At 51.8% G+C, this 14,181-nt stretch overlaps 1 protein-coding gene across 8 annotated transcripts in view; it reads left to right on the top strand.

Moving 5' to 3' along the window:
- Window positions 1–14,181, top strand: part of PCNT (pericentrin) — a 104,915-nt gene that overhangs the window by 79,789 nt on the left and 10,945 nt on the right. For 6 of the 8 annotated variants that reach the window (XM_061167384.1, XM_061167389.1, XM_061167385.1 and 3 more), the window contains 9 exons: window positions 1,584–1,778; window positions 3,029–3,202; window positions 3,808–4,003; window positions 4,759–4,981; window positions 5,265–5,415; window positions 5,819–6,412; window positions 9,424–9,629; window positions 11,492–11,594; window positions 12,199–12,378. In XM_061167384.1, the coding sequence (XP_061023367.1) occupies window positions 1,584–1,778; window positions 3,029–3,202; window positions 3,808–4,003; window positions 4,759–4,981; window positions 5,265–5,415; window positions 5,819–6,412; window positions 9,424–9,629; window positions 11,492–11,594; window positions 12,199–12,378 (2,022 nt within the window). The remainder of the gene's footprint in view (window positions 1–1,583; window positions 1,779–3,028; window positions 3,203–3,807; window positions 4,004–4,758; window positions 4,982–5,264; window positions 5,416–5,818; window positions 6,413–9,423; window positions 9,630–11,491; window positions 11,595–12,198; window positions 12,379–14,181) is intronic. The other 2 variants (XM_061167387.1, XM_061167386.1) reach the window with 2 other exon arrangements.

Genomic DNA, 14,181 nt, shown 5'->3' with positions numbered 1-14,181 from the left:
CTCAAACTCATGTCCATTGAGTCAGTGATGCCATCCAACCAGCTCATCCTCTGTCACCCCTTTCTCCTCCTGTCTTTTATCTGTCCCAGCATCAGGGTCTTTTCCAATGAGTCAGCTCTTTGTGTCAGGTGGCCAAAGTATTGGAGCTTCATCTTCAGCCTCAGTCCTTCCAATGAACATTCATGGTTGATCTCCTTTAGGATTGACTAGTTTGATCTCCTTGCTGTTCACGGGACTCTCTAGAGTCTTCTCCAGCACCATAATTTGAAAGCATCAATACTTTGGCACTGTGCCTTCTTTATGGTCCAGCTCTCACATCCATACATGACTATTGGAAAAACCATAGCTTTGACTATACAGACCTTTGTTGGCAAAATGATGTCTCTGCTTTTCAATATGCTGTCTGAGTTTGTCATAGCTTTTCTTCCAAGGAGCAAGTGTCTTTTAATTTCATGGCTACATAAGAAAGCTGAGTGCTAAAAAAATCAATGCTTTTGAATCATGGTGTTGGAGAGACTCTTGAGAGTCCCTTGGACCACAAGGAAATCAAACCAGTCAATCCTAAAGGAAATCAGTCCTGCATATTCATTGGAAGGACTGATGCTGAAGCTGAAGCTCCAATACTTTGGCCACCTGATGGGAAGAACTGACTCATTGAAAAAGACCCTGATGCTGGGAAAGGTTGAAGGCAGGAGAAGGGGACCACAGAGGATGAGGTGGTTAGATGGCATTAGCGACTTGAGGACATGAGTTTGAGCAAGCTCCGGGAGTTGATGATGGACAGGAAAGCCTGGTGTGCTACAGTCCACGGGGTCACAAAGAGTCAGACAGGACTGAGCAACTGAACTGACTGTCACTGTACTGATTTGGGAGCCGAAGAAAATAAAATCTGTCACTGTTTCCACTTTTTCCGCATCTATTTGCCATGAAGTGACGGGACCAGATGCCATGATCTTAGTTTTTTGAATGTTGAATTTTAAGCCAGCTTTTGCACTCTTTTTCACTTTCATCAAGAGGCTTCTTCACTTTCTGCCATAAGGGTGGTGTCATCTGCATATCTGAAGTTATTGTTATTTCTTCCTGCAATCTTGATTTCAGCTTGAGCTTCATCCAGCCTGGCATTTCTTATGATGTACTGTGCATGTAAGTTAAATAAGCAGGGTGACAATATACAGCCTTGGCATACTCGTTTCCCAATTTAGAAAAAGTCTGTTGTTCCATGTCCAATTCTAACTGTTGCTTCTTGACCTGCATACAGGTTTCTCAGGAGGCAGGTAAGGTGGTCTGATATTCCCATCTCTTGAAGAATTTTCCACAGTTTGTTGTGATCTACACAAAGGCTTTAGCTTATCAATTAAGTAGAAATAGATGTTTTTCTGGAATTCTCTTGCTTTTTCTATGACCCAGTGGATGTTTGCAAGTTGATCTCTGGTTCCTCTGACTGCTATAGGAGGAATGTTTGGTTAAAGCAGTGGACTCTGTTCGAAGGTTGTGGGGCGGCCTGGTGTGCCTTCATGGGTGACAGCGATGGGAAGAGGCTTCATGCCGCTTTTCCTTCTTTCTGAAATGTTTGTCTGTTTCAGGCTTTGCTGCAGATGGTGTGTGATGAGAGCCACCACATCCTGGCCCTGTCTGAATACCGAGGACCCCCCCACATCCTGAGCAGGAGTGAGCCCAGCGCCCCCCTCGAGTGCCTTCCAGTGGGGGGCCAGGGCCTGCTGGAGGCAGCGCCTGCTCCCAGGGAGCATCCCACCCCCGGACCCCAGAAGGGAGAGAAGGTACAGGCCTTCAAGGTAAAGAAGAGAAGCAGTGGGCATGGAGCAGTCAAGAAATGGGAGTAAAGGGACAGAGGCAGGTCAGCGGTAGGCGGGGAAGCCGTGCCTGGTCAGCCACTCTCTCACTTGCGTCCCCTGGGCTCCAGCCCCACGTCAGCACCTTCCTGACCCTGTTCAGGCAGGAGAGCCTGGGGGAAGAGGCAGAGCTCTGCTGGCCGCCCGTGATGGAGCTGGGTGTGGGGGCGGGGTCTGCGACCCCAGGGTCTCAGTGTCCGCCCTTGACTGATCGGTAGCACGGAGGTGAGGCACAGATGCCGCGTCCCCACCACAGGGAGCCAGCGGCCTTGGAGTGTGGCTGCAGCAGTGGGCAGACCCTGAGCGAAGGGGGCAGGTGGGCCCAAGCTCGCCAAAAGGCAGCCAGCCTGTGCACGGTCTATACAGACACACCTGCACACACACACACACACACACACACGGACCACATAGCTGCACCTGCATGTGTGTGTGTGCACACACACACAGCCTGGCCTCCCCTAGCCCAAGGTTTGTGTACACACACACACACACACACATGCAGACACACTCAGGGCCTGGCCTCCCCTAGCCCAAGGTTTGTGTACACACAAAAACACATATGCAGACAGACTCAGGGCCTGGCCTCTCCTAGCCCGGGGGCTTGTGGACACACACGCATTCTGCCTGCCCTCCCGTAGTCCCGGGCTCATGTATATACACACACACACACACGCTCAGGGCCTAGCTTCCCCTAGCCCCAGGGCTCATGTACACACACACACACACACACAAACACAACTCAGGGCCTGGCCTCCCCTAAACCTGGGGCTCATGTACACACATACGCACAGATACAGACACACACTCAGGGCCTGGCCTCCCCTAGCCCTGGGGCTCATGGACACACACACATATGCACCCACACACACACTGACACTTGGCCTGGTCTCCCCTAGCCCCTGGGCTCGTCACACACACACACTCACACACACACACACTCTCTCAGGGTCCGGCCTCCCCTAGTCCTGGGGCTCTGGTATAGCGATGGGAAGAAGTTTGCTTGCTGGCATGCGTTCCGTCTTCACTGGGGTTGAGGGGTTTTTTGCCCCCAGAGGTACCGCTTGCTCCTCCTGTCAGGCTGCTTGAGGTCATGCATGTGTCCCTGTCAGTCAGGTGGGTCCTATTGAACCTGCAGGATGCATCGGTAGGAACATGGGTTTTTTGTTTCAATATTTCAGGCATCTTCCAACATGGGCCTGGCCTGGAGGGGAGACTACCTGCAGGCTGTGCTGGAGGCCTATGAGAAGGAGCGGGAGATGCTAAGCGTGGATCTGTGGCCCCAGCTCTGTGGCTTGGGCCCTGGGGGCTGCAGCTCCCTGCTCGAGAGGCTGGAGAAGGTGGTTCATGAGCAGGTAAGCTGGTGCCCCCACTTCCCCTGCAGCCAATGCTGACACAGAGGGTGACAAAGCGTGCTTCAGATGTGAATTTCGGTTCCCATATTTCACCTGACCTTAGAGGCAGTGACTGCTCCTTTTTAATGCATGAATTCCGTGAAATGGAAAACTCTATGCATTTATCTTCCTTCAGTATCTCTCTCTGTTCTGAAAATAACTGTTCTTTCCCTGAAAACAAATCAGCAATTCTAGGCAGCCCAGCCGCAGGTTGTGAGCGCTGAGCCCAAGGTCAGAGGGTTGACACTGCAAGGCCCTGGGAGTTCTGTTCCTGTCAGCCTCCCCATCTCCCTCCCCACCGCCTCCCACCCTGCCAGAGAGGGTCAGGGTGCATGGCAGGTGTTGACCTGGCCCAAAAAGTGAGGCCAAGATGCTGGGGGGAGAGCCTCATGCGATCTGAGGGTCTGAGTGCCACTGTGCCCACATTCCACCACACAGTCGTCACACTCGTCCTGTGGCAGCGATCCTGGGAGCAGGGGCTGCTCCAGCCCATCCCCCAGCCCTTGGGAGCCCCTCTCCTGCCGTGTCTGACATCCCCCTACCCTGCCTCTTCCCCCGTCTCACAGGGGGACCAGCAGGAGAGGTCGTTGGAGCACCTCTGCCTGTCAGACAGGAGCAGCCTGCTGTCGGAGATCCAGGCTCTGCGTGCCCAGCTGCGGATGACACACCTGCAAAACCAGGAGAAGCTGCAGCAGCTGTGCACGGCGCTGACCAGCGCGGAGGCCCGCGGGAGCCGCCAGGAGCACCGGTTGCGCAGGCAGGGTGGGTGCGGTCGCGACACTCACCTGTTGGGTGGTGCGGGCCGGGCGGCCAGCCCCTCATCTCCCCAGGCTGCCAAGTGCATGGTCTGCGAGCCTCTCTGGAGCTTGCCCGTGCACTTCTGGGCTGAGTTTGCGAGTGTTTTGCATCTCTGTTCCTGAGGGTCCTGGTCTATAGTTTTTTTCTTCTGGTTTCAGTGTCAGGGTGATGCCAGCCTCCTCCTTAGAGTTTGGATAGTTCTCCAGCGAAGCCATCCAGGCTAGATTCTCTGGTGGGAGGAGTGGCAGGTGGGGTGGCATTTCAGGGTGACTACGGGACGGTCACACCAAGCTTCATGCCCTAGGCAGGGTGGGCTCCATGCAGGTCCATCTTGGCTGAGCTCCAGCCTCTGTCTCTGGGAGACCAAGGCCTGAACAGCACAGGGGTCAAGAGGGCATCCCCCCCCCGCCCTGCCATCACATTACATGACTTGCATGGCTGGGTGGTCCCACTTGCTCTCCCCCAATGTCTCTCTGGACACTCAGCTGGCCATGAGGTGAGGCTGGCGGTGGTGTGAGCAGAAGGCATGGGTCCTGAGTATCCTGGTGTGGTTGTAAACAACAGCTTCAGGGTCACAAAAACTTCCTGTCTCCCCATGGCCCCCTCAAAGTGAACATATCCCATCCCCATTAGTTTGTTACTAATGATATGTTAAGTCATTTGTGCGTTCACTTTGAGCTTGTGAATAATGCTATTTTAATTCGTTTAATCTTTCTTAGTTGAATTATTGGCGTATAAGGTTGAGCAGGAAAAATGTATAGCAAGCGACCTGCAGAAAACCCTGAACGAAGAGCAAGAGAAAGCAAATAATGTCCGAAAGCTGCTGGTGGTAGAGCAGAATGCTGTCAGAGACCTGAAGTCCGAGCTCTGCGAGTGTAGACAGGACAACGAGCGGCTGCTCAAGTCCCTCAATGACGTGCAGAAGGAGGTCCTCCAGCTGAGGTATGGCCCTCCTGCAAGGCTTCCCCTTCTAGCCATCCTGTCTTCAGGCTTCTGGGCAAAACTTGGTGGCCGTTGCTTGGTTCCCGCCACCTTCTTCCCAGCCTTGAAGTGAAAGGGGATGTCTGGAGCCAGGTTTTCCCCGTGTCCTGATAGGTGTGGGGGCGTGCCGCTCTGCTCCCGTGGGTTGGTAGGGGGCGGGGACTGAATGCACAGCGGGGTCGCCGGGTCCTGGGAGCCCCTGGCACTGGCCCACGTCCCTTTGAGAGCCCATGTCTGCACTCAGGTCCGTGCTGGATAGTAAGGAGAGTGACCTGCAGGCCGCACTGCGGCAGCTGGAGGGTGAGCGCACGAAGGAGCAGGCCCTGCAGAGCCAGCTGGAGGAGGAGCGGCTGCAGCACATGCAGAGGGAGGGCCAGAGCGCCAAGACCCTGGAGGTGACAGGGGCCCGGCCGGGGCTGAGGGGAGTCTCCCACCGCCTCCACACAACCGCTGCTGCAAGGCCAGTGCAGCTTCAAAGACTTGTGGGCGCCCTGCCCGTGTACCGAGGAGGCAGAGAGCCAGAGCCCCGTGGCAGCCATGTGCTTGTGTGTTAGGGGTGTCCCCCAGGCCTGGAAGAGCTGAGCACCATGTGGGGTCCAGGGCTGCAGGTTTGAGGGGGAGGCAAATTGGGTGGTGGCCCTGTCCTCGGAAGAGCGCCTCATGCAGAGTCACAAGGCGGGCAGTTACTTCTCGTGCCCCTTCACCCAAAGGAGAGTGTCAGAAGCTCTGGCTGCGAAAACTAGCCAGATGCTGTTGCTCTTGGTTTGATCTTTGTCACCTGGTTGTTCTCTGACGCAGGAGTTACGGGCGTCTTTGGAGCAGCAGTGTGCCCAGAGCAACCAGCTGTGCGTGGTGCTGAAACACGAGCAGACAGCGAAGGACAACCTGCGGCAGGAGCTGCAGATCGAGGCGTCGCGCTGTGAGGCGCTGCTGGCGCAGGAGCGTGGCCACATGTCCGAGCTGCAGCGGAGCCTGGAGGCTGAGCGGGACCGCACGCGCGAGCTGTCGGAGGCCCTGCAGCACGAGCGCGTCCTGACGGAACGGCTGAGCCGGCGGCCTCAGGAGAAGCCTGCGCACCAGGCGCTGCTGCAGAAGCTGCGGGCTCAGGAGGAGCGTGTGCACGAGCTGGAGGTGGCGCTGGAGGCTGCGCAGCGACGCGCCCTGGAGGCCGAGGTGCATGTGCATCGCGAGGAGGTGGAGCGGGAGCAGGAGGTAAGTGCGGCGCCGAAGATGCCTCCGGAGACCCTGCCTGGAACGCGGGAGAGGCCGGCGCGGGGCCGGGGACAGATAGAGCAGGACGCATGCGAGGACTCGAGGACGGGAGCGGAGCTGAGGCCCAGCCGAGCAGACCTGCAGCCGTGGAGCAGGTGGCAGAGAGACAAGGAGACGCTGGTGAGCGCACCTGTCCTGGCCCCAGGCTGCCCCTCGGCCTGGTCACTGCAGCCTGGTAGCAAGTGGAGGTCAGGAGCTTGCGCCCTCCTACCTTGTTTTCTCCCGAGGTCGTTTTGGATCCTCAGGCCCAAGCAGTTCCGTGTGTCTCCGTGAATGGCTCTTTGGCTTCTGTGTTAAGGCCCTTGGGATCTCGGTAGGAATTGCACTGAGTCTGCAAAGTGCTTTGGGGGTGCTGTCTCCTCAACAGTGTTAGGTCTTCCCGTTGGAGAAATCTGAGGGCTCTCCATTTATTTGCTCAGTTGCTTTATTTAGGTCTTTGTTTTATCACTTCAGGTGGTTGAACCTTGCATTTCTTTTATTGATTCCTAAACGTTATATTTTGATGCTGTTGTAAGTGGTGTTATTTTTTACTCCTGTTTTCAGATTGCTTGTTGCGACCGGGTAGCAATGCAGATGACTTCCATACTTGGATCTGGTGTCCTGCCACTTTGCTGAACTGGCCTGTTAGTCCCTGTATTTTTAATAGATTCTTTGAAGTTTCAACATTGAAGACCATGCTTTTTGCAGAGAGACATAGTTTTGCTTGTTCCTTTCCCACCTGGAAACCTTATCTCTTCTCTTTGCCTGACTGCCCTGGCCAGAACCTACAAGGGTGCTGAAGCAGGCATGAGGGCAAGGGTCTAGCCCCGTTGTCGATCTTGGGGGAGCAGTCCATCTTTTACCACTGACTACGATGGTAGTTATTTGATTTTTGTCGCTGCCCCTTATCAGAGGAAGGTCCCTTCCATTTCTATTTTATTCAGTCTTTCTAGTTTAATATTGAGAGTATTGGATGTGCTCTTCCACTGTCTTTTGAGATTTACAGCTTTTGTGCTTCCGTTGTGCTTCTGAATCGATTGGCTTTCATGTTTTCAGCCATGCTGGCCCTCTTGGGCTGCATTCCTCTTGAATTTGGTGTCTGTGCAGTGCTTAGTTTCTCAGTTGTGTCTGACTCTCCGGGACCTTATGGACTCCAGGCAAGAATACCGGAGTGGGTTGCCATGCCCTCCAGGGGATCTTCCCAGCCCAGGGGTCAAACCCAGGTCTCCCACATTACAGCTGGATTCTTTACCCTGGTGGCTTAGACAGTAAAGAATTTGGTGTATAATTCTTTTTAAATTAGTGCTGAATTCAGTTTGCTAGTATTTTGTTAAGGATTTTGCATTTATATTTAGGAGCAATATTGTTCTGTACTTTTCTTGTGTTTTTGGTTCTGGTATCAGGAAGGTCTTGGCTATGCAGAATGGATTTGGAAGTGTTCCCTCCTTTATCTTTTGGATGGATCTTAATTTTAGATACATTATATGTCAACCAAAAGTATTTGTTTCTGAGGATATTATATTCTGTGTTTCCTCAAAATTCACTTTTATTTTGTTCTTTTTAAAAATACTTTTTAAAACATTGAAAAAAATTACCTTTATTATTTCTGTCTTTGTGTTTTGCCAAATTCTAAAAAGGTTTGTCTTTTTAATGGTTAGCCTGCCATAAAATGGTCTAAAAATAAATACTAGTGAGATATTCTCACACTATTGAGTTCACCAATTGCACAGTTCAGCAGTTTTCAGTATATTCAGAAGTTGTGCAGCCATCACTCAGTCGATTTTAGAACATGTTCATCTCCCAGGATAAACCCATGAGCAGGCACCCCAGCCCCGGCAGCTGTCGACTGATTTCCACCCCTTCCGGATGGTTCGTATCAGTGAATCATGGGGTGTAGCCTTCCGTGTCTGGCCCCGCTGTGGTGTTTTCCAGGTTCACGTGTGTTGTGTGTGAGTGATGCATAGTGTTTCTTGCCGGGTTAGACAGCCCTGAACTTAGTCATGTTTCATCACCACAGGTCTCAGCAGTGGAGGGGTCATCTGGGGCTATGGCAGAGGACAGAGCCCGGCCAGGGGGTTTCCTGACGGAGGAGCTGAAGTCACGGCCTGGGTGGGGCTTTGGTCATTTGGGGCCCCCAGAGTGAGTTCCAGGTTTTGTGCATGTGGGGGCTGTCTCCCCAGGAAGAGGGATTTGTCATCTTCACCTGCTTCTCAAGGGGCTTCCCAAACCTTATCCAGAGACTTCTGCTAGGTCTCTTTTTTTTTATCTTTTATTAATTTTTTTTAACATGTGTTAACATAGTTATTTAAAAAATAAATACAAAGTATTTTCCAAGTTAAATTATTAGCTATCCTTCACAATGTACCTTGATATGTATTTTTTTTTATTAATAACTATGTTGTCATTTTGGTGTTATTTTTACTGCAAGCAGTTAACTTGATCCAGATTGTGGGGTCTTTTTCTGGCCATAATGGCCCAGGCTTCTGATAGTTACTTCAGGGCCAATTTCATTTTTTTTTTTTTAAAAACAGATCAGCAGGTCCCTTGGTTTTGTTCCTTTTTCCTCATTTGGAAAATCGATAAAGACTGCCATTTCCTGAGGAGGTGATGCTGGGGAGGATCGGGAGGTTCTGGGTGGAGAGTAGGCCCAGCCCGTGTGCCGGCCTGATTGGGGCGGGCCAGGCCTGCACCTTCTCTGTCCTGTCCTGCCCTGTCCTGCCTGGCTGTCTGCAGTTCCCTGGAGCCCCCCTCCCTCAGGCACTGGTCCCAGGCACCAGGCAGGAAGTGGCCTGGTTCCTCCGCAGTGGAGGGCAGGTCGCAAGGGGGTGGCAGAGGGCCTCATGACCCAGCCTGGCCTCTTGTTGCTGGGGCGCCTGCAGAGGCAGAGGGGTGCTCGGGCTGTGGTTCCGCCCTACCACCACCCCCACGTGCATCGCATCCTGGGCCCTGTCTGGGGGTCCTCAAGGCCTGCTGGGCAGCTCGTCTGGGGCAGGGCCATCCTCCCCTGACTCCTCCCCCAGCTCAGCGTGGTGCCCACAGTCTCTGCCTAGAGCACGTCCTGGTCGGCCCGGGCCGGGAGGGCAGCCTCCGTGCTATGCCCTGGGCCCCGTCTCTGCCCTGGGCCATGTGTGAGGTTGCTTCCTCGCCCGCAGCGGGAGTTGGAGCTGCAGCGCCAGCGGGACGAGCACAAGATCCATCAGCTGCAGCGGACCGTGCAGGAGCTGCAGGCGCGGGCAGCACTGCCCAGCGTGGAGCCAGAGCGCCTCCGCGAGCAGCAGCGGGGCCTGGAGAAGGTGCGGCAGCAGCTGCTCTGCGCCGCGGGGCTCCTCACCAGCTTCATCAACCAGACGGTGGACAGGCAAGTGGCTCAGGGCCCACCCCCTGCTGCCTAGCACCTGCGGTGCCAAGAAAATCCTGCATTTGGGGCATGCCTTTGATTGAGGTCCAGGTCTTAATGAGACAGACTCTTTCTCATCCCACATGTGTGGGATGAAAACATCCCACAGTGTTCTCTTGAAAGATGACCACAGGATATGGGTTTTGCCTTCTGACATGGCAGACGATTGGGTCTCTCCACACCCCTTTATGAGTGCTCCCCACCCAGAGCGTCCAGCCCAAACCCAGTGCTCCAAACCCAGTGCCCTGTGTCTGTGCAGAGTTTGCCTTGCCTGAGGCCCTGGGGCTGCTGCACCTGGCACACGCCTCTGCCTTGTCGAGGACCTGAGACCCAGCTGTTTGGTGGGAAAGAACATTTATTTGCCTGTCGGGGTCCTGCCGACAGCAGGATCCAGGGGAACCCTCAGGATGAACGGCGTCGGCGAGCGAGAGAGAGAGAGACCAGACCGGGATGTGCCGCAGAGTCTGGCAGTTGCTTTATTTTTCACCATTGCCTTTATACCCTAAGTTGGTACACTTCTAAGGGGCAGATAAGCACAAAGACTTAGTTTAACATTACATCAGCTTGTCCTTCACGAAACCAGGTGTGCTCTGTATATTTTTTGTTTATTAGAGTCTTTCCCCTGGTTAAAATTAACAATTATCTTATTGTTTTTACACTAGGGCTAAACTCTTATTTTTCTAAATCTTTAACTATATTAACAATAGTTTCTACTGCACAACCTCAGCACATTAACAGCAATCAAACGTTGATCCAATAACCACTTTTAAAATAATATTTTTTGTGTTCTCTAATAGGGCTTCCTCACCCCCCAAAGGACTCTGTGCCTATTTAGGGCCTTTTTTATGGTTAATTTCTATGTATAATATCTTTTGGCTTTCAGGCCTGTTGACAATTTATGGCTTGCACCTGGTGTAACTTTAAGCAACTTCAGTAGCCAACCCTGTCTTTTTTGTGGTTAGTCTATTTTCTTTCTATTAGGTGTCATCTCCATGGGAACTAGATAGGATTACATTTTTACAGAACAGAAATGCAAAGGATTGCAAAAACAGCAGATATAGCACAAAACAGGCTCTTAGTCTAAAAGTTAATTACCTGCAAGAAGTCACCAGCTAATCTCTTGCAATGGGAGCACACATTTATCAAACAAGCCAGAATGCCAGCAAAAGGGTTTAAATTGAAGCATTTCCTTCATCCCTGGCCCCTTCATAGGGTACCAGTGTCTAGGAAATTTATTAATTAGGATTTTAAGTTGGTCTTTATTCAATGAAAGAGGAGCAGGAGAGCTCTCGGCAGGCAACACAAGAATCTTCAGCAGGGCAAACAACAACAACAACAGAAAAGGGGGGAGGATACAGGGTGGGATAGAGGCCGAGGCTAACCTGGAGGGTCCCTTGTATCCTGAATAGCCTCACGTGTCAGGTTTTTTCCTCATGACCTTGTCATGGGTGGGATCTCCCACAACGGCTCCCGGCATTTGCCCTTTTCTGAGCACACAAAAGCTCAGCCACTACAGCCCCTCTCCTGTAATTGAGTTTAGTTATTGGTGCTGTGAAGTCTCGCTTAGAATAGCTGACCGTCTCTGAGTAGCCGACTCAGAGTCCCAGCAGAGAGCAGCAGAGGGAGAGGGACACGCTGAGGGAGCCTCTGGTCAGTGGCTGGCGGTTTCTGGCTTCACAGACCGCCCACCCCAGGCTGCACTCTATCCTGGCTGCCACAGTCACTGCAGAGCACCCTGGGTGCTGTGCAGAGTACCTGCTTGGCTTTGGGTGTCTGCCACTGGGAGCTGTGTGCACCTGCTGAGTGTCTGTGTCCTTCTCCAGGACGATCAGTGATTGGACATCGTCGAACGAGAAGGCAGTGGCGTCTTTGCTGCACACGCTGGAGACGCTGAAGTCTGAATTGGGCACGTCCAGCTCTTGCCGGGTGAGACCAACTTTCTTGTTCACTGTGGCCAGTCCTGCCTACCCCCCATCAGCCTGTTTTACGGTTGGCTGAGGGCACTGTCCATGGTACCCACGGTGGCGCTGGTCTGTCCTGCCCTGTGGCTGATGGCCTGGCCCATCTGCTGACCCTGCACTTGTGCTGAGACCCTGGGCTGAAATTGAGCTGCCCATCAGCTGTGTAGGGGGCCTTCAGGAGTCCTGACTGCTGCTATGCATTCCTGACAGAGTTCTGTGACAGGACAGTACAGGCAGCAGGAGGGCTGACCCGCCATGCCCACCAGCCTGGAAAGAATGAGCCTGTCCTGAGGGGGCCCTTTGGGATGAGCATGCTCTTCCCACAGCCCTTCATGTGCTACCCCTGACAAAGGTGCTGTCAGAGCGGGTTGTGTTTCCTAACACGCTTCCCTGGCCGATGCCTAAAGGAATGTGACTTGATGCACTCTGCCCAGCCCCTCAGGCTTGCCACCAAACGCAAATATGTTTAAAGTTCAAATCCCTGGAAATAGCCAGCAATGCAAGCCACAAGTAGTGTGCACGCCTTTTAACTAAACACTCTCAGACACTGATCTTGTTTTCGCCTCAAGAAGAAAACAGCAGCAGAGCTGCAGATCCAGCTGGTGGATGTCCTGCTGAAGGACAATGAGTCCCTGAGCAGAGCACTCAGCACAGTGACGCGGGAGAAGGCGGAGCTGTGCAAGGCCTTGTCACGGCTGGAGAGGACACACCGGGCTCCGAGGACCTTGCAGGAGGGCTGCACTCGCAAGGTATGCTCCAGGGGCCCCGGAGGCCTCGGGCCACGCCCGGCATGCCGGCTCTGTTCACGGATAGTGATGTGTGCACACCCCTGTGACCCTCCTCGGGACATGGTGCCTGGCACCTGCTCATGAGAAGAAATTTTGACCAAGAATTGAATAATCTGATGAATTTTCTTAGAGTTTTATTTGACTTTCGTCTGGTGAAAATAATAGATAATTTTCCTGGTTGTGTCATTTGATAGACACTTTCTCAGGAGTGCCTTGTTTTTTTTGTTTTTTTATATTTAGGTTTCCTGTTGGCAATTTGCTTTTATTACTTTTTTTTTTTTTAAAAAAACAATGGAAATGTTTCCAAATTATTTTAAAATTTACATTCAGTTAACTCTGCCTCTTGGTAGTGTGATGGCCACCTCTAAGTGGGATCACGGAGCTGGGGCCTTTGAGGGGCCATTCGCTTCTTTTGGAAAGCACTGGAGGTCCATCAGGTGGAGTGTCCACAGCTCAGTCCCATCCATTATTGAGTGGCCCTGCCTGGCACGAACGTGCCTCAGCTTATGAGTGTGGACACGGGTTCCTTTCTCTGTGTAAACACCCAGCTGGGGCATTGCTGTGTCCAGTGCTCACTGTGTTCAGTGTCCAGAGCATTCCAGAACAGCTGCCTTTCAGTAGGGTTCCAGTTTCTCTGCATCTTTGCGTTTAGTGTTTTACCTGTCATCTCGGCAGAATGCTGATAGATGTGGCGTGGTGTCTGAGGATCTTCTTTGGAGAAGTGTCCATTAAAGTCTTTTGCCTCTTCTTCAGTTGGATCATTTGTTTTCTTATTGTTGAATTTTGAGAGTTCTTTACATGGTCTGGATATAGCTCCTTTGTCAGAATTATAATTTGCAAATATTTTCTCCCCATCTGAGTGTGTTCTCCTGTGTCGTGTCCTTTGCAGAACAAAAGCCTTTAATTTTGATGCAATCCTGTATCAGTTTGTTCTTGTATGGGTCCTGCCAAGAGTCCTAGAGTTGTTCTTTTTATGTTTAGGTCCATGATCTGTTTGCAGTTCGTTTTGTTTTGGTTTGAGGTAGGTAGAGGCCTGTTTTAATGCCTGTTGATATCTGACACTCCCACACACTTTGTTGACAAGATTTCCCTTTCTCCCTGAGTTGTCCTTGTACCTGTGTCCAAAGTCATTCAACAATATTTGTGTCTTTATGTCTGGGTTCTTTGTTCTGTCCCACTGGTCTATATGTCTGTTCTTCATGAGCTGCCTGATTAATGTAGATTTATATTATGTAGAAAAGGCAGAGGAACCAAAGATCAAACTGCCAACATCATTGGATCATAGAAAAAGCAAGAGAATTCCAGAAAAACATTTGCTTGTGTTTTATTGACTACACCAAAGCCTTTGACTGTGTAGATCACAACAAAGTGTGGAAAATTCTTAAAGAGATGGAAATACCAGAAAACCTTACCTGCCTCCTGAGAAATCTGTATGCTGGTCAAGAAGCAACAGTTAGAACTGGACATGGAACAACAGACTTGTTCCAAATTGGGAAAGGAATACGTCAAGGCTGTATGTTGTCACCCTGCTTATTTACATGCAGAAGACATCATGCAAAATACCAGGCTGGATGAAGCACAAGCTGGAATCAAAATTGCAGGGAGAAATATCAATAACTTCAGATGTGCAGATGACATCACCCTTATGGCAGAGAGTGAAGAGGAACTAAAAAGCCTCTTGATGAAAGTGAGAGGAGAGTGAAAAAGCTGGCTTAAAACTCAACATTCAGAAAACTAAGATCATGGCATCTGGTCCCGTCACTT

This window comes from Dama dama, chromosome 19, assembly GCF_033118175.1.
Source record: "Dama dama isolate Ldn47 chromosome 19, ASM3311817v1, whole genome shotgun sequence".
In the NCBI taxonomy this organism is placed as follows: domain Eukaryota; kingdom Metazoa; phylum Chordata; class Mammalia; order Artiodactyla; family Cervidae; genus Dama; species Dama dama.
The sequence above is the reverse complement of the archived record's forward strand: the minus strand, read 5'-3'. Positions and strand labels throughout refer to the sequence as shown.